The sequence below is a fragment of the Pholcus phalangioides genome, unplaced genomic scaffold (genome assembly GCF_987345545.1).
Source record: "Pholcus phalangioides strain wild (caught in Gottingen) unplaced genomic scaffold, Ppha-v1.0 ptg000020l_1, whole genome shotgun sequence".
Lineage (NCBI taxonomy): Eukaryota > Metazoa > Arthropoda > Arachnida > Araneae > Pholcidae > Pholcus > Pholcus phalangioides.
Genome location: NW_028301613.1, coordinates 80,168 through 98,688, shown reverse-complemented (window position 1 = coordinate 98,688; position 18,521 = coordinate 80,168). Strand labels below are relative to the sequence as shown.

At 43.9% G+C, this 18,521-nt stretch overlaps 1 protein-coding gene across 2 annotated transcripts in view; it reads left to right on the top strand.

Moving 5' to 3' along the window:
* LOC149070688 (uncharacterized) overlaps positions 1-17,164 on the top strand; it is a 51,747-nt gene extending 34,583 nt beyond the window's left edge. Inside the window, exons 3-11 of one of the 2 annotated variants that reach the window (XM_089248459.1) lie at positions 8,347-8,442; positions 9,561-9,666; positions 9,781-10,205; positions 11,912-12,022; positions 12,157-12,323; positions 13,113-13,258; positions 13,364-13,444; positions 13,566-13,716; positions 15,984-17,164. In XM_089248459.1, the coding sequence (XP_089104585.1) occupies positions 8,347-8,442; positions 9,561-9,666; positions 9,781-10,205; positions 11,912-12,022; positions 12,157-12,323; positions 13,113-13,258; positions 13,364-13,444; positions 13,566-13,716; positions 15,984-16,278 (1,578 nt within the window). In that variant the 3' untranslated portion in view covers positions 16,279-17,164. Of the gene's footprint in view, positions 1-8,346; positions 8,443-9,560; positions 9,667-9,780; positions 10,206-11,911; positions 12,023-12,156; positions 12,324-13,112; positions 13,259-13,363; positions 13,445-13,565; positions 13,721-15,983 lie in introns of both variants that reach the window. The other variant, XM_089248461.1, reaches the window with a different exon arrangement.
* Positions 17,165-18,521: the final 1,357 nt, after the last annotated feature.

The following is an 18,521-nucleotide window of genomic DNA, read 5'->3' as shown; positions in this document are numbered from 1 at the left end:
ATTTAATGGTCACTCGAAAGATGCAATTAGTAGGGGGGTTGCATTTGCTAAAACATAGTTTGTGCCGTCGTGCGGTAGTAGCCAGAATTTCCTATTAGAGATACAAACGGCTTGGATTGTAGTTAGTCGTAACTGTGTCTACTGCAATTGATAAATCGGCGAATTTCATTGAAATCGGTCACAGTTATTGGAGAGAGAGAGAGATTGAAGAAAGTGAGATTTGGTCAGGATTTCATGAACTTTTCAGAAATCCGCTGACTATGGGGATGATAAATCAACAGAAAGGCAAATCGATAGAATCGTGTGGAATATTATTAACACTCTAGATTTGGCTAAGTTCATGGAAATCCTCCTTGGAAGAGACCAATACCGATCACGGTTTCCAAGGAATCGGGCTATACAAGGGAGTGGTATAGATAGCCCAGTGGTTCTCGAACTTTTTTTCACCCGCGACTCCCCAGAATAGTGTAGAAAAAGAATCACTTCAAACATTGAACAGACACAAATCAATACACCAATTCCTTGCGACGCACACTTTGAGGAGCACTAGTGTAGCTCAATGTTCTTCAACCTCTTAACAACAGCGGACCAGAGAAATAGTTGAGAAATTTCATTGATCGGTGGAAACGGGAGAAACAATTCTAACAATGACAGAAAATTCATAAATTACAGCAATTATTTGCTGACTTCAAAAAAAAAAAAAAAAATACATGAATAATTCGAGGACCGGTATAAAATGCAGTAAAACCCCCTCTTTTGCGGACACCGGCCGGGGAAAAAAATTCGTCCGTAGAAGAGGGTTGACCGTTAATCAAAGGTTTGAAATGCATACCGCTAGAGAAATTATTATTAGGCCGTGAAAGATCGGTGACCGTTAGGGGTTTTACTGTACCGGCAAAAAATACATAAATAGGAGAAATAATTTGAGTACCGGCCAAAAAAAAAAATGAGAGAAACAATTTGCGGACTGGCAAAAGATATATCAGACTACATTTTATTTATTAAATCTAAAACCATACAGCGGCTTTTTTCCTTTCGACCGTGCTCTATCTCCACTAATCTCGTGCTCTCGCTCCATCTCCGATCGGCAATTTCAGGCGAGACCATGTCGGACTTTTATTCAAATTAGATGAAATTCACATGGAATCTCAATATTCGATTACGTCATAAATTTGAGGATATCTAATGAAAAAAAAATCGTGAATAAAATTCAAAAATATCTGAAATAAAATCAGTAATGAATTTGGAGATAAGGTTTCGTGAATTCTTGAATTCATTCTCACGTGATTTGGACGAAATGTTTAGTGCAGAGAGTGGTTCTTAATCTTTTTCTATCCCGCACCTCCTTGGATAAAGCGTTTTCTACTCGTATTTGTTATGAAATGTTTTTATTATTAATTACATTATAATCATCCATTAATTAATTTTTACAAATTCTTTTACATACTATTTAATTCCTTTTTGGCATGATTAGTAGGTTTATATTTTGATTTCTCTCGTTTTTTCTTTTTAAATTAATTCAAAAACTAAACTTTAAAGAGTAATATTGTTTTTTGGAATTTCTTGAAACTTGAAAAATATTCATTGAATTGTTTTAAACTTATTAATTCCGACTGGAACATTAATAACCATATGTTTGTTTAACACTTGATTGTATTTTTTTTTTAATCGAGCATCATAATAACACGAGGTACGAATGTAAACAAACCGAAAAGTACTTCGAGTATTAGTGGAGTTTTCCCCCTCATTTAAGATGGAAAGCAAGTACCATCACTAGCCGAAAAAGAAACTTTTGCGACGCGAATTTCGTGCGAGACATTTTTGCAAGCGGAAGCTGAAAAATGTGTCAAAATGTTGGTTTGATCCCTACTTTTTCAAGAATTGAAAAATTAAAATTTTCTCAACATTTTAATTTTCCTGAACAATCAGTCAACATGTTGTAATGTTTTTCCCCATTTCGCACCCCTAAAACTGCTTCGGGGAGGAATGGGGGGGGGGGGTCGGGATTTCCATTTCTCGCAACGAGGGGCGTTTGTGCGCATATCAAGAAAAAACATTGCGCTCAAATAAAGTTTAAGAATTCAACTTTCAAAATTTATTTGATCGCGATTTATCACCTTGTCGTGCGTGCGCCCCAACGTTCCCTCGCCGCAACATCTGATTTTGTAATATCAGGATTTCGACCTGTCGGGATTGTGGCTCGTTAGGGTTATGAACGGAACCGTGTAGCATCAGTCCACGGAAATGTGGTTGAAGAACGCCGCTAACTCAACACAGGCACGTAGTATTTGAACTTGCATTTGTAAGTGCTCGAACGTGAAAATCATAGAAAATTCGCTTGTGCGAAAGAGAACGGCCAGCTAGAAGAGAAGGTATTGTTTCTACCCTTCGCGAGGGGATAGAAATTGATCGGCCAATAGATCACAAATTTTAAAATAAATTGGCACTTCGCATATTCAGCCGAGGAGATGAGATGTGTGTTATGTCCAGCCGTGGTAGGACGTTCATAAATTTGAATACGAAAGCGGGATGTGTGTTGTGTATTGCAAAGGAACAACAAACAGAAAGAGAGGAAACTGCTCTAATAGACCGATCTTTTCTCTTCTCTTTTTTTATGCCTCGCCTCTTGAGGCGGCCGTTAAAAGGAGGTTTTAGTGCGTATAAAGAAAAAGATAAAATACATAAATTAAAAAAAAAAAAGATATTAAAGAAAGAAATATAAGAGAAAAAAAAAAGCCAGTGGTGGTGGCGGTATAATTTCTCAAGGCAAAAGGAAGGGCAGCAGCGGCGGCGGCGGGCAACTCCTCGTGTAAGAAGTTGTGACAAGTGCAGTTCTTTTTCCTCCTCTCTTGCCTTCTCTCTTTTCGCTGCTAAATGCCACTAGTCTCTTTCTCTCTCTCTCTATAGGAAGAAGAATAAGTAGTAGGGAGGATATATAAAGAAGAAAAAAAGAAAGAAATTGGGAGGAAAAGGACAAAAAAAAAGTGCGTGAGTAAGAAAATGGGGAAAAGTTTTCGGAATAGCGACGAAGTCGGAGGGTTTTTGAGGGAAGGGATGAATTACGCCACTCACTCACTCTACTGTTCCTCCCTACGCTCGTGTGTGTGTGTGTGTGTGTGAGAGACTCACTCCATCTACTACCACTATCTCCACGCACACGCCACTCTCCAACATACATATCCTCGAGACTATACCTACCGCTTTCCTTCCGACGGCACGTAACTTTCAGGTCCTTCCAATTTCGGTAACGAGAACGGGGGCCATCGTGTAATGTAGATATGTTTCGGTTACAGCCCTGTTTTCGAAACGAGGTGAAAGTATAAGATGTCTTCAGATGATCGGAGTGATTTCGGGATCTCATTGCTGGCATGTTATTATTTGACACCATGGTCTTCTACAAGGGTGGATGTCTCTACAAGGGTGGAGGCCGAAAGGCGGCCTGGGACAATTCTTACGATTCTTTTTTTTTTTTTTTTCCAAACTATAAATTTCCTTGAGAAACCCTAGCCTAGTTTGCAAGCATTTTAAATACGATCAGAGAATTTTACTTTTACAAAGAAATATACGCATAAAAGGTTTTTTTTTCTTTATACTGGTGCACCTTTAATGACTCTTTATTGTTATCAAGTTTCTCGCGCACACACACGATGAAACGTGTCCCTAACATTTGATAATTGATAGTTTTTGATAATAGCTGGTTAAGGAGTCCACAAAAAGACAAAAAGAAAAAAAAAGTCAAACCGTTGTATCGGATGATCGTTGGATCCGGGAATAACACCTTATCTACCGTGAATAAGGGACACAAGCAAGGAAGAAAAATTCTGAACGCACGGGTATCCGTTATTGAGAGGTATCACTGTAATCCCAGAAGAAGAAAAAAAAAATGAAGTGCGGAGGATTAAATCGAAGAGGCGTGAAGACTACATCCTCGTGGCATATGGCAAAAAAAAAAAAAAGAAATACGCGTGACAAAAGGTATAGTCATTATTCCTAATATGAAGGCTGTGGCAATTCGCCATCGCCACGGAGCAGCATCTTGTTGGTAGATGAAATTTATGGCTCCCACGTGGGTGGTACTGTCTTTGTTCCCGCCCCTCTCCTATGTGACGATTTTTTTTATTTGTTTCTGATTTTTCACATTATAAATTTGGCCGGACATCTCCGGGGCGAACCCAGAATTCATTGAGATGTCGAAGATTCCATATAATGCATCGTTATGAAAATTACGTAAATCGAAAAATAGTGTCAAAAATCGAAGTGCAAAAGGCACCAATAATGAACAAGCATAGAGTGCTGTATAAAATGAAAGCAGAAAAAAAGCGTAATCAAAAATTTTTTAACCCCATGCATGACAAAAAAGGTCGTAGCACCTCATTCAGCATGGCCAGTTCAACTCTTGAACCATAGGCGGAGATAGACTTGGAAGTCTGGGCGGGGCGGGGGGGGCACGATGATGATGATGTCAGTTCATATATGCATATATACATTAGATCATTTGTCAATGATCATTTGTCAATCATACATTTATGATTGTCATAAAGAGGGGCGTCCTGTTGAATTCGGACTGGGCAAGGAACACCTTTCGGAAAACGCACTGCTACGGAAATTCGTGGACGATCCCGCCGCCACCCATCGAGCATTTTCGCTTCTTCCCTCCCCCACTCCCACCAAACCCCGCTATCCAGTGACGAACGCGGACGGACGTAACACGATCGGCGGGATTCCCTCTGCCGTCGCCGCCACCGCCTTGAAGCTTCAGCAAGCAAGCAGCAGTAGCTACCGAAGTTGACGGTCGGGAGAGAGAGAGAGGTGGTTGTGGCGGAAAGGCGGCGGGCGTGAGGAGCCTTAACGGGAGGTGGGGAGGCAAAAGCGTGAGACAGAGCGGAAAGTGTCGGGGATGGAAGCAGGAAGGGGGGAGAGACGAGAGAATGAAAGCGTGGGAGGGGGCAAGAACTCACTCACCTCTTTCCATGCTGCGCTCCATTCCCTCCCCTCCTCTCTCTCTCACGCGCACACACACACAAACTCCTCCGTGTGTTCCCATCCGATCTTCTCTTCCCCTCCTTCCCACCCCGAAGAAGAATCACACGCAGCTGTCCCTCCCGAGGCAGGGGAGATCGATCACGCTAGCGGGAGGGAGGGAGAAGAAGGAGAGACGCGGCGGTGGAGAGCTCTACCAGCACGCGGAAGCGACCTCCGTTAGGGAGGGGGGAGACCGTAAGAAGAAGAGATTGATGGGAGGGGTATGGTGGCGGAAAGTTCTCCCCGACATCAGGGAGAAACCTCTCCCCCTCTCTTTTCCGACTCCCCCTGCCCCCTTCCTTTTAGCGATCACGGCGGGGGCGTATATATATACACATGCATACACACACAATACTACTGGGTTGATGTGAGAGTGGCAGGGAAGGTCGGGTTGGGTGGTGGACGGTATAACGGTGGTTTTGTGAGTTTCGCGGAGGATGTCGTTTAGTTCTCATCCCCTCTCCCTCCCTTCTCCCTCTGACTTCGCCCCCGTGAGTTGAGATGAGTTGGGCGAGGCGACGCGGGTGATGAAGAGATATGCCGATGGGAGGAGAAAGTGGAAGGGGTTTGAGTCCTGGGGGGGGGTAAGTACCGAGGAAGTGTGTGTGTGTGTGTGTGGGATAAAGACGGTGGTGGGGGAGTTGAGTGGAGAGAGAAAGAGTTTGTTGGTTGAAGCAGTCCGCTCTCCTAAACGAAACTGAAACGAGGGGGAATGAAGATTGTGTGTGAGAAAGAGATGGGAGGACGGCGGAAGAGAAGGACGGCGTGAAAAACGCAAACTTTTTTTCCCCCCTTCTTTCGGAATGGGGAGGGGGGAAATTCCTTTTTCCGAAAACTTTTTTTCCCCCTCTCGTTGATGGTTTGGTTTTTTTTCTTTTTCTTTTTGTACAGTGTCTCTCTTAAGGAGGTTCCGCGGCCATTTTGAGGAAGAAAGTGCATGGGAATTCCGTTTATTATGGGTTTTTTTTTTGGGGATTTTGGGAACTCTTTTCTCCCCCCACCCCCTACAATTTGGATAGAGAAGAGGAAAATGTTTTTTTTTGTTGTCGTGTTGCTGCTGTAGGAAAACACTCGGGCTCAGTTCCGTGGTCTTCGTGGACGATGGCTTTCAATTGGCACTTACGTGAGACACGTGGCACTACTCTTGGTTCACCTATGTTCAACCTATAGCCCGCGAGTCAAATGTGGCCTTCTCTGATGTGACCCTCGAGCTCAAACCTAATTTTGGAAAATTGAACTGAGTCCATTGTTCCATTGTTCATACATTTATTGTTTGGTTGCGGCTTTCCGCTGTGAATGTCGGTTCTAGATCACTTTAACGAACAGCGGCGCAGTTCCAGATCACCCGAGCTGCCCGTTGCACATTTACAGAAAATAACTCCTTACCCCCGGCACAGTTCAAAATCATTCAAGCAACCCGCGGCACATTTACAGATCAGTTCAATGGCCCTCAGCTCCAGTTTAAAATCATTTTAGCCATGTGTGTCACAGTTCCAAATCACTCAAGCAGCCCGTTTTTACAGATCACTTTAGTGACCCGCTGCATATTTGAAGATTACTTGAGTGGCCCGCGACACCCTTCAAAAACCAATTCATCCTCTCAACCAATCTCAAAAATCAAAAGTAAGTGGCCCCGCACTCTCCGAAACGTTGGAGCGCCCTTGCGTAAAGGCCGCTACTCACTACGCTGACATGACGTGTGTCGAAATTGACGACGACTCTGAGTGATGTGGGATCAAATCGTGTCAGTGTAGTGTGTGTGCCTTTAGTCAAACACCTTGGGGAACCAGGGACCTCCATAATCGCTCGCTGTTTTCTCCACTCTAATTTCTGTTTTGTTGTGAAATCCGCGGACATCTTAGCAACCCCATTTTGCTGATCACTTTTTGAAAAACCGCTGTAGAAAGTTCACGATGCTTTTGACAATGTGTTGCACGAATACGAGTCTGGAACATTCAGGGTTTCCTTGACAACTTTTCTGGGGTGTTGTGGTGAGCCACAAGCAAGGGCCGCGCCAGAAATTTCTTTCGGTGGGGGGGGGGGGTGTTATATCAGTCATTTTTTAACGTTTCAGGTGGGTCGGGACCAGCTCCTTGGCCTCAGGCGATTTCATCAGAAATTCAAACTGGTGGACACCTTGGAAAAAAATAGTAGTCAACGAGGAGCTGAGTTTTAGTCAAAGATTTAGAAGCTTCTCGTGCTTGCTGCACCCTTGCAGCGTTGGAATTTTCCGCATCTCGCGGCACCCCTGCCCTGTATAAGTTTCTCAACAGCATTGCTAAATTACCTTGACGCACTGGTTAGGAATCACAAACGCATATCAATTCTCAATTCAATTTTATGCTCCAAATATCTCTTGGCAAATAATGACGGGCTCATAAATACCCTTGAGCAGAGCTTTTTGACGTTTTGGTTTTTGTATAGAACCCTTGGGTTACAGAACCCGAAGAAACACGATCATTTTTCTAATAGAGATAGTTTTCGCTCCACCAATGAGAAATTTCGTCACTTTCGATGTCGAAGAATCGTATGTTTCCGCGTAATACCAGTTGAGAACTTACACCCTAACCCTTTCAGCAGGGGGCCCGAACCAGAAAGGTGCAAAGGGGGGCAACTGCCCCGGGTGGAAAAAATTGGGGCAGAAAGTTTCAGAAGGGGAACAATAACACCTTGATAAAAAAACATCATCGAATTTTACAGTGGTGGAGGGGTGGCAAAATCGTGTTTGCAAAAATCCCAGTTACGACCCTGCCTTTCAGACCCAGTGCTAACATTTCCCCTATCTAGATATTCTTTTTTAACTCCAGTGAGTTCAGCCCTATGATGTATCCAATGATGGAACATCTATAATTCTTAAAATCAGGGCTGAATTTCCTGAGGTTACAAAAAATTATCTACAGCGAGAAACCCCCCCCCCCTCCCCCCGTTTTGCATACAGCGTACAGGGCTCTTGCGCCTCAAGGGGAGCAATGACTAAAAACTCGACGAAAATTTCGCTGGTGGAGCCAGGTGCACCGTCCATGGTACCTTTGAAAATGGCATCTCCAGGAGTGCCGAAAAACGCGTCTTATTTAAAATTCTTTCATTATTTGCCTTGGAAAAAGGTGCTCGAATTGCAATTTTTATATAGCCTCGCAACCGTCAAGGGTTCTTTCTGCGCGAACTAAAATTGTTGGGAACCTCTGTTCTAATTCAGTTCATGCAAATTTGAATCTTCCGTGGAAACCAATGTTTGTGATCGCCATTGAGAGGTTGATTGTCGATATCTGAATTCAATGCTGCGAGAGAAATTAATTCCGTAATTCTTCCTCTCTCTGTTTGCAGTGTCCTCCGCCCACGTGCAATGTGCCGCCATCGACGTTCTTGCCATATCCTTTTGTCAAAGAACCTCAGATACCAGTACCGTCGGACCAGCAGCAGGTAAGGAGTCGGATTTCGATTATTTGTGTGACTGGTGGGGTCGGGAAAGCCGGATCCACACCTGCACAACTCTGCAGTTTCACAACATAAAACTAGTTTTTTTTGCTTTACGGAATTATGCAGAGTTCTGCTGATGTGGAACCGGCTAAATCGTCTTTCGCCAACATCACCTACAGAACAAGGCCTCCGAACGAAGCTTGTGACGTCACTGAAGAAGGTCATTTCTCTTATTGCCATTGGATATACGGCAGAAAAAGGTAAAGATGTCGCATGCGTCGGCCTGCTATATCCAATGGCAATAGGTAAAATGGCCTTCTTAAGTGCGTCACAAGCTTCGTGCGGAGGCCTTGTTCTGTAGGTTGTGTTGTTTTTGCTCGTTGACAGTGTGCTGCCAACTTAGTTATTTTCCAACTAGATCTGGTCTTTTTTTTCGGCCATTTAGTTGGAAAAATCTAGTTCTAGTTGCTAGTTGTTTTTCTGATTTTTTTTAAGAAAATTTCCGTGTCAGTCTTTTAGTAGTTTTTTTTTATTATTAAACCTTGCAGCGGCAATCCCGAGATATCGCATCAAACTGGATCTGCTTTATTCGGTCACCCCGAAATATCTCGGGTTCTTAACACGCTTTTATTTCTACTGTGGCAGTTATAACGATCCAGCGCCCGAGTGGCGCAGTGGTAAAGATGCTCGTCTTCCACCATCAAGGTCCATGGGTTCGAATCCGGGCATAGAACATCAGAAGCAAGTTCTTTACCTACCGAACCTAGGGCGACCACCGATGGATGGAGCCTTCATTTCCCACCCAACTCCACTGGTTGGAAATTGCTGTATGGCGATATATGACCGGAGTTGGTGTGCGGTGAAGTAGTCGTTATAACGATCCGGAAAATTTTAAAAACCGTTTAAAGGGTTGAATTACGTGAAAAAGTACGGGAATTTCCCGGAAAAATACGGGAGGTATAATCAATGAAATAATGGCTAAAATTAACTCTAGTTGTTCAAGCCCAGTTTTTTTTTATGAAGAATCTGGTTGGAAATTTTTTTGACTGTTGGCAACACTGCTCGTTGATTCGGTGTGGTCAAGAAGATATCTGTAATGATCATGTGTTTTCATCTTTTAGGTCCTTCCGATCAAAAGCACGCGTCCTGTCAGATCCGTCAGTTGTTCCACGGACACTCCTCCGGAACTCGAAGCCGTGAGGGACGATGAGGCCGTCCAGCCGCAAGGTAGGTTTAAAGAAAAAACACGCTGAGAGAAATTCTACTTTTAAACTTATTTTTGGCCAGACCTAAATATAAAAAAAAAATCGTACATTCTCATGTGATTGTTCCGTATTGCAGTTGTGGCCCCGACTACGACACAGGAGAACGCTGCGGTAAAGCCTACTAATGCGACCGATATCGTTAGTCCTCCGGCAACAACGTCGTCGTCATCGTCAGTTCTGGCAGTCATCCAGGCAAGAAACAACCGGCGTTCGGCCTTCGCCAGGGCTTCGAGCAGACTTAGGAAGCGATGCTTGGCCCACCTGGCGTACCGGAGACGTCACCAGGCGACGAACGGCCAGCAGTCGGAATCGACGAGGGTCTCCCAGCTGTACACGTCCTGGAGGTATAGGAAGTACTTGTACGGAGTGCTTGGAACGAGCAGAGGGGGCATCTTCGCTGGCGACGAACCCGGGACGAGTGCAGACAGGAAAAACAGGAAATGCGGCGGTATCGCCTACAAAGTCAGACCCCAGGGTGGTTTCTCGGATTGCGCGCCAAAAGTGAGTCTTAATTATTTTTTTTACCATCCCCCTTACCTCGTTAATGGGTGATAATAGTTATAATTGTACGAGACCCATGGCTCGGAACCCTCCCCCATCCGTAGGATACGGAGTTGGGTTGTAAAACTAGGTACCGAGCAGAATGGAAATCCGACGCCCTCGGATAAATTACACAACCATCACAGCAATGAGTAGCGTGACGCCTCCTGACCATGCATGGACAGACCCGTGTGTTAAGAAGTGTAATGGACCCCCATGTGTAAAGTAGTCACATTTTTTCCCACACTATTTCTCACATAAACCTTTATTTCTTCACGTCTGGATCGTTTTCACAGCTCTCTTTGTGGCCTTCTTAACCTAATACTTCACCAACTCTGGCCATATCGCTATATATTGCAATTTACTGGCATTAATGAGTTGCGTTGGAAATGAAGGTGCCATCTATCGGTGGTCGCCTCAAGCTCATTAGGGAAAATATCTATGTTCTTCACTAGGTTTGAACCTGGTGGCAACCTTCACTGTGGTAGACAAGCATCTTAACACCCCCTCAGGCACCTGAATAAATATACTGTGTAAATACACTAGGACATTCCGAAGAGGGCACACCCTTGTATTTACGGAAAATTCACAGACAAAAAAATTCATCGACTGAAAATTCGGCACCGATGAGTAAGGCACATTCGACTCCGAAAACCAAACTAACCTCGACGTATCACTGAAGTGTGATTTCTGCCGTACTGGTTGGTTCGGGAGTGAATGAGCGAGTGAGACAGAATTGGTGGGTAAAATTGGGCGAATAAGTAATTGTCTGAGTGACCGAATGAGTCAGCGAGTGGCAGAGTGAAAGAGCACGTGAGTAACTGAGTGACCTTGTCCATTCACATCGCTTACTCGCTCTCCCACTCACTGCTCATTCACATGCTCACTCGCTTACTCGCTCTCCCACTCATTGCTCATTCACATGCTCACTCGCTTACTCATTCCTCATTCACATGCTCACTCGCTTACTCATTCCTCATTCACATGCTCACTCGCTTACTCATTCCTCATTCACTCACTTCCTCACACACTAACTTTTAGCAATTGGACTGCGGGTTGGTAAATCTGCCTGACGCGCCCCGTGGTTCCTCTGAATTTTGCGCTCTTTAGGGCGGTATTCACTGACATGGTTTAAACTATAGTCACAATTTTTCTGATAAGAGATCGACACGGATTGGTTAAATTCAGGTTTTAACCAATCTATGTTGATCTCTTATCTAAAAATTGCGACTACAGTTTAAACCATGTCGGTGAATACGGCCCTTAGGGAGATAGTTGGGCACCCCCTTAACAGAGAAATGATATACGTGCATAATAAACCTCGATTATCCGAAACTCTGTTAGCCGACGTCTGTTTTCTTAAATGACGAGAAAATTACCGCCAAATTAGTTGTATATGTAACAATAAGTTAATTCAGCAATAAACTTGCTTGGCCAGAGCAACTAGATCATTCTGATCCGTCCGCTGTGTCGGCCCAGACTAACCTGTAGGCACATCAAGTCAAGGGAGCCAATTAGCCTAATACCAATTTGGCTTTTCGGGGGATTATTTTAAATGTTTAATGAGCGTTTTCTGATGCAAGGCATGCGTATTTAAGTCAGTTTAAGATCACTTGTCATTTATCGACCGTCCCTGACGATTGTCCATTTGTGTCCAACCTCAACAGGTATCCGAATCATGCAGCGCCCTGCCAATACCAGCAGAAATGAAGAAGATCATGGTCAACAAGGCGCTGGGTGAAACCATACTGCATCGAGCCGCGAGGTTGGGATACGTGGTAAGTTTGAAAATTTTGGAAATTTTCATGATATGAATTGTGAAATTTTTGATGTGCGTTTGGCGATCAGTAAGTTTGACCCCGTTTGTAAGTTTTATTTATTTATTTTTTTTTTCTTTTCTTTCCCTCGTAAGGAAGTAGTTGCCTATTGCCTCGAGACGAACGGCAGCCAGATAAATTGCCAGGACAACGCCGGTTACACGCCGCTCCACGAGTGTTGTTCCAGGGGTCACTTGGACATCGCCAGAGCATTGCTGAAATACGGGGCTGACGTCAACGCTAGTGCCGCCGGTGGTATACGGTGAGTTTTTGCATATTACCAAAGCCGAGGACACACGCTCGTGACCAGCCCGGCCGAGTACGTTTCAAGGTTGGTCATTTCGGTGAGTTGTGTGGTCGCTACATCATTGGCAATGATTGGTGGCTGGGAAGGTATTTTAAGGCTGGTCGAAGGTAACTACCAGGACCTATTCCAGCCCAAGTCAAAGAGAAGCTGCCTTTCTTCCCGATCTTCCAATTAGTCTGGCCACACATTGATCGAAGAACGCCAAGTCACAGCACGCGTTGGTGTATTAAGGTGTTGTGAAAGCAAATATTCGCCCAGGAAATTGAGCCAGGAAGGTAGAGCCACGCACGTGTCCAGCCTGGCCCAATAGATCTCGTGCTACAATGAAGCACCAGCGACATAGACTGGCTACACACATGGCCCAATGTTCCTTGGCGAATATTTGCTTCCAGAACGCACTCTTCAATGATATCCCCGTTAGCGTTCTTCTATCAATGTGTGGCCAGACAGATTGGGAGATCGGGAAGACTCCTTTGACTTAGGGTGGGTGCTGGAAAATCCTGGTTGTTAACTTCGACCAGCCTTCCAATACCTCCTAGCTTCCAGTATTTGATGATCATTGCCAATGCTGGCAACACTATTCGCTGGCTAACCAGAACGTATAGGCCAGACTGGACACGAGTGTAGCCTCGACTTAAGCCGCAGACAAGTTTTGACTTTTTCCGACACTTACCTCTCACCAATTATCTTAGATCGCATTTCTGAATTATTATTATTATTTATGGGGTTTTTTTTGATTCTCAGACCTCTTCACGACGCCGTCGAAAACGATCATGTGGAAGTCGTCCGATTGTTGCTGTCGTACGGGGCCGATCCCAGCATATCGACGTATTCTGGGTTGACTCCTCTGAAGTTGGCGAGATCCGCACTAATGGCCGAATTTCTTCAAGGTTCGTCGATTCAAATACATTTGAACGAATTTCTCGAAATTTCTTGATAGTGATGAATGAGCTTTAGTCTTTTAATGATGACTGACGACTGTTCCTATTTTGCAGGTTTCATTGCGGACGTCAGTGGGGAGATGGAAAACAGACCGTACCTGCCGTGGAAATTCTGGGGCTCTTCTGTATGTCTAGGTAAAAAGTTTGTCTTCTTCCTTCCTTACTTGGAATGTAGAAAATTTATGTCTATCTCGTACGTTTGTGTGCGGTCTTGCGGGTTGTTAAAATGTGTCCTTTCGCATTTATTTCCTCACAGATCCAGATGTCAACGGCTACGATGTGTTCGATGGTGTTCCGAGTGACGGAGAGCAAGCACCAGAGGGCGAAGAAGATGACGATTTTGTGTTTGAAGTGAGCGATTCCCCGCATCTTCCGACGTTCCGGTTGGCGCTCGGCAATTCCAAGTCGTAAGTAAGACCAATGAACATGTTAAGATGTTATAGTACAGGGCGGACCCTGGACATATTTTAAAAATCAATGACAATCAACCGATTGATATTAAAAGATGTGGTTTGAGCTAAAACATTTATCAGGGCCAGAGGTGTTTTTTTTTTGTTTTTTTTTTGATAAATTTAAAAAAAGTTCAAATTTTACTCACAGGTGGCGCTGTACAAATAAAAACTCGACATAACACATGAAATGCAACACAAACAGTATATAACTAATGTTTATGACAATTTGCGTAACCTGAAACTGTCACATTTTTCATATGAGCTACATCTAAACTTGTGAAAGGGTGATCATGATGACATACGGTAGTTTTTAATGGACAATAGCAATTGTCATGAACATTGATCGTGCACTGTTTTGTGTTGCATTTTATGTGTTATGTCGAGTTTTTCGTTTTAAAGCGCCACCTATATGAGTAAAACTTGAACTTTTTATTTTCCATTCGTCAAAAAGAAAAATCTAGGCCATGATAAGTATTTTAGAGCAAACCACATTTTTTTTTTTGTCGATTGGTTGATTTGTCATTGATTCTTAAAATGTATCCAGGACTTCTCGTCCACTTTGTATCTTATGCGATGAATATAGGCCAACAGTACTTGAATTCAATTTGCCCTTGTCGACAAAACACTGACCTCCCCCCCTGTCAGCAGCTTAGAATATTTCATATCTTCAAAAAAGGGGTGGTTTATGACGTAAGCAACCTTCAAACCCCCCCCCCTGTCATCAAAAGTCAGCAAATCCGACCCCCCACCCCCCGATGCTGACGTAATACTTGAATGACCCCATGGAGCTGGTCTAGACCAGTGTTTCTCAAAACCATCTGGCCCTGATATAATTCATACCGGGCCGCGATTGATTGGCCGTTCCATTTTTCCTCATTCATTTTCCGTTAGCCGTGTTTTTGACCAGGCCTTTGACTCACAAAAATGAATGAAACCGAGCCACGGGCTTGAAAAGGTTGAGAACCACTTGTCTAGACCAATAGTTCTTAATCTTGATACTGTGCACTCCCTCAGAGGTTCATATTCTCGTACCCCCCTCCCCAATGAACTTAAAATTATAAATTCTCGCAACTTTTTAAATAATCAAACTACGGATCATTCCCAGATCTGCCCCCCCTCCCCCTAAAGATTGCGCTCTTGGACACCTGGTCTAGACCAATCAACTCGCAGCGCCGAATCAGACAAAAACGAATTTGGGGGAGAGACTCGGCGCAGGACCGGCGATTCTGAAAGCAAACTACGCAACCTCGTGAATCGCACTCAGACGAACAAGATCTCAAGTATGGGACTATCTACAAAATTGGTTCGTTCATGCTTGTTGTGCTTGTGCTCCACTCCACCATACCCGTTCTTGTTTGGTTCGTCGTAGCACTGCGCAGTTTATCTGAACCCGACTGAGCCATTGGTTTGCCAAACCAATCATCTTCGCGTATCCCCACCACCAGAACTGCACAGAATTCTGCAGCGCAACAGCCGGTTTCGGGGTGCGACTGCGCAAAATTGACCATTAAAATCGCCCGCGCTGTGCAAGCCACAGTTCTTCGAAATTCCACAGATTTCAGTTTACACATTCTTTTGAGGTACTTCTAAAGGCGCGTATACACTAGCGCGCCGATCTTGCAACGCTCGACCCCCCTGCAGCGGTTCTAATCCGCTCGTGAGTACACAAACTTCCTGCGTTCGTTAAAAAAAAGGTGGGTCCAGTGTGTGTGAAAACAGCTCAAGAATCGTTCTCAACACCGTACAAATTACTGAACAACCAATTGCGAATGATTTCATTGCATGATCTGCGCGCTAGTGTATACGCGCCTTTTAACGAACTGGTATAACTCAGAAAGTGTTGCGTATCTAAAGCCGGATCCGCAGCAGCGGAATCGCGCAGAATTCTACAGCGCAAAACCTGTTTTTGAGGTGTAGTTGGCATAGTGCGGGCAAGTTTTTTTGCTCCGCAGGACTCTGCGCAGCCCTGCTGATGTGGGACCGGACGGGTAACAATGGGTTAGTAGTGTAGTGCTCGTTCTTACTTATGAGAATGCCTCTCAAACTCTGCATGATTAGCGGGTACCACGTTCTGGAAAGGCTAGCATTTGCCTGCAAGCATCTCTTTCTTTACGAGCCATGCTCATTCAGACGTTAAAATGGTCAGTGATCGTTCTCTTAATTTGATTCCGAAAAGCAAAATATTCATGAAAGTTATCTCTTTTTTTTCTTCCTCTCCGCAGTTATTCGAACTACCTGAGACTGTCGGACGTCCTACGCAAGGTCCAAATCACCAAAGAGTTCTTCCTGGAGAGGCACGGTAACATCGACATCGTCGCGGTCCCGAGGCACGAGTTCGAAGCCATCGCGACGTGCAGCCAGCTGCTGACGGGCACCAAACTCGACAACCTACTCGCCAACCGTGACTTTTCCGGGGGCATGATGATGATGATGGACTCTGGACCGACGGTCGAGCTCGTTCGACTGGACAACGGCATCAGGAAGATACTCGGAATCGAAACGATATCGGTCCGGTAGCGTCCACCACCATTTCCTAAGAAGGGCTCAAGAATAAATCGGCCTTAATCCCGGCCTGATATGCGCATGTTGAACTCGACAAAACCCCGGCGCCCCCCCCCCCCTCCGCCTGCCAAGATTTCCTAATTTGTACATATATACATGTATGTATGTAATAATTGTGTTCATGTTCGTCGTGCAATATGTATAGTATGTAAATGTCTGATCTGGCTACTGGTTGTGATATTTGGTGCTCCTTCCTTCTACCTGAGGAAATCATACGTGCTGCCATCTCGGATGTTTAACGTGTTCGCTAACGCATGAATTGTTCATACATAGATATATAGATCGTCTCTCGCGCTTAATTCATGTCTCATGTAAAAGAGATCGAGTTTTCATGTATATATTGTGAATGTTCTTGACCACACGGGTGTCGTCCAACGGGCAGAAACAAAAAAAAAAACAGGGTCCTGTAACGAAACTAGACTAGAACAACTGCCCGCAACTAGCTTCGTTCATTAAATAACTGGTGCTTTCTTCATGTTTGTGACATGGCACGATGTTGTCGCAATGGCGTCCATGACCGAGCAATGTTTCTTTCTTTCGAGTGACCTCGCCGGGAGGAAAATCATCGTAGGCTATTGTAAAAATGTGTGTCTTTGCTCATGTTGCATGCGCGTGGGTTGTTGAGAATTTATTGTAAAGACAAAGGCTATTATATATAAATGCGCATAAATGTCTATATATAAAGTGTACATGTACATTAGCGCATGTGATTTTGGGGGAAATGTATTATTCTGATGTGCGCGGCTTGGCATTTCGGCTCGAAACCGTATGTTGTGCCGCTGCTGCTGCTGCTCATTTGTATAATTGTAAGGTATTTCCATGTGATATTTGAGTCTTTATTAAAAAAAAAAAACCAGAACAAAAACTATCGGTGAATGGGATGGTGGTTCTCATGTTAATAATGCTCGATGTGATTTTTGACTACTGCCTGTAACCAGCAATAGCTGTTATCGACTGTGATATGTAAATGTCATCGCGTTGATCAGTTGTGACTTTTTCCTCGAAAGTGATTGATCACATTTTCCCACACTGATCGATAGTTTTCCCTAACTGACATGATTTTTCACACTGATCGATATGTTTGCACATTCATTGAACACAAGGTAGTTTTCTACTTGTATAGTTTTCACGCTGATTGATCACGTTGATTTTCCCAAAGTGATTGATATTTTTTCACGCTGATTGATCACGGCGGTTTTTCACACTGATCTATAGTTTATCACACACTGATCAAGTAAGTTTTCCACACTGATTAATTACGGTGATTTTCTACCTCAGATCGATAGTTTTGCACATTAATTGATGACGGTGGCTTTCCCAAACTGATCGATAGTTTTTTTTTTTTAAACTGACTTATAGCGGTGCTTTTTCCCACACAGTCAATCACGATAGTATTCCACACTGATCGATAGTTTTTCACATTTAGTATTCCACATTGATCGATAGTTTTTCACATTTAGTTTTCCCGCACTGATTGATCCCGGTCACGCACTGATCGATGATTTTTCCACACCGACCGATCGCAGTAATTTTCCCGCACTGAGTCGGCCACGGTGGTTGATAGTTCTTCACATGGATCGATCACGATAGTTTTCTCTTACTGAATGGTTTTACCCCCCTAACCGACTGATAGTTTTTCACACCGATTGTTGATCACGATAGTTTTTTTACACTGATTATAATGGTAGATTTTTGCCACTCTGAGTCGACTACGGTGGTTTCCCGCACTGATCGATAGTTTTTTCCGCATTGATTACGATAGTTTTCTCACACTGAATTTCCCTCATTGGTTCATCACACAGGTTGAAGGATAGTAGTTTTTCCATACTGACGGTCACAGCCCTCCCACGTTACAATACCTTTTGCACTCATCAAATGAAATTTTTTCCACACTAATTAATCACGGTGATTTTTCGTTTTCTCACATCCTAATTAATTATGGCAATTATTCATGCGATCGATCACAATCGTTTCGCATTCATAAATCAATCACTAATTTTCCTGTCGGACTCTTCACGCGGAAGCTTTTTTACATTTTGATCGATCTCGCTGTTATTTACCACGGTATGTTTTCCATGCTGATCGATCACAATAGTTCGACTCTCAAATTAATCGCTGGTGTTTTACACTGACCGATCGCATTGCACTCTTAGTTGCCGTTTTTTTCCCACTGGTTTATTGCCATTCAACGCAGTGAA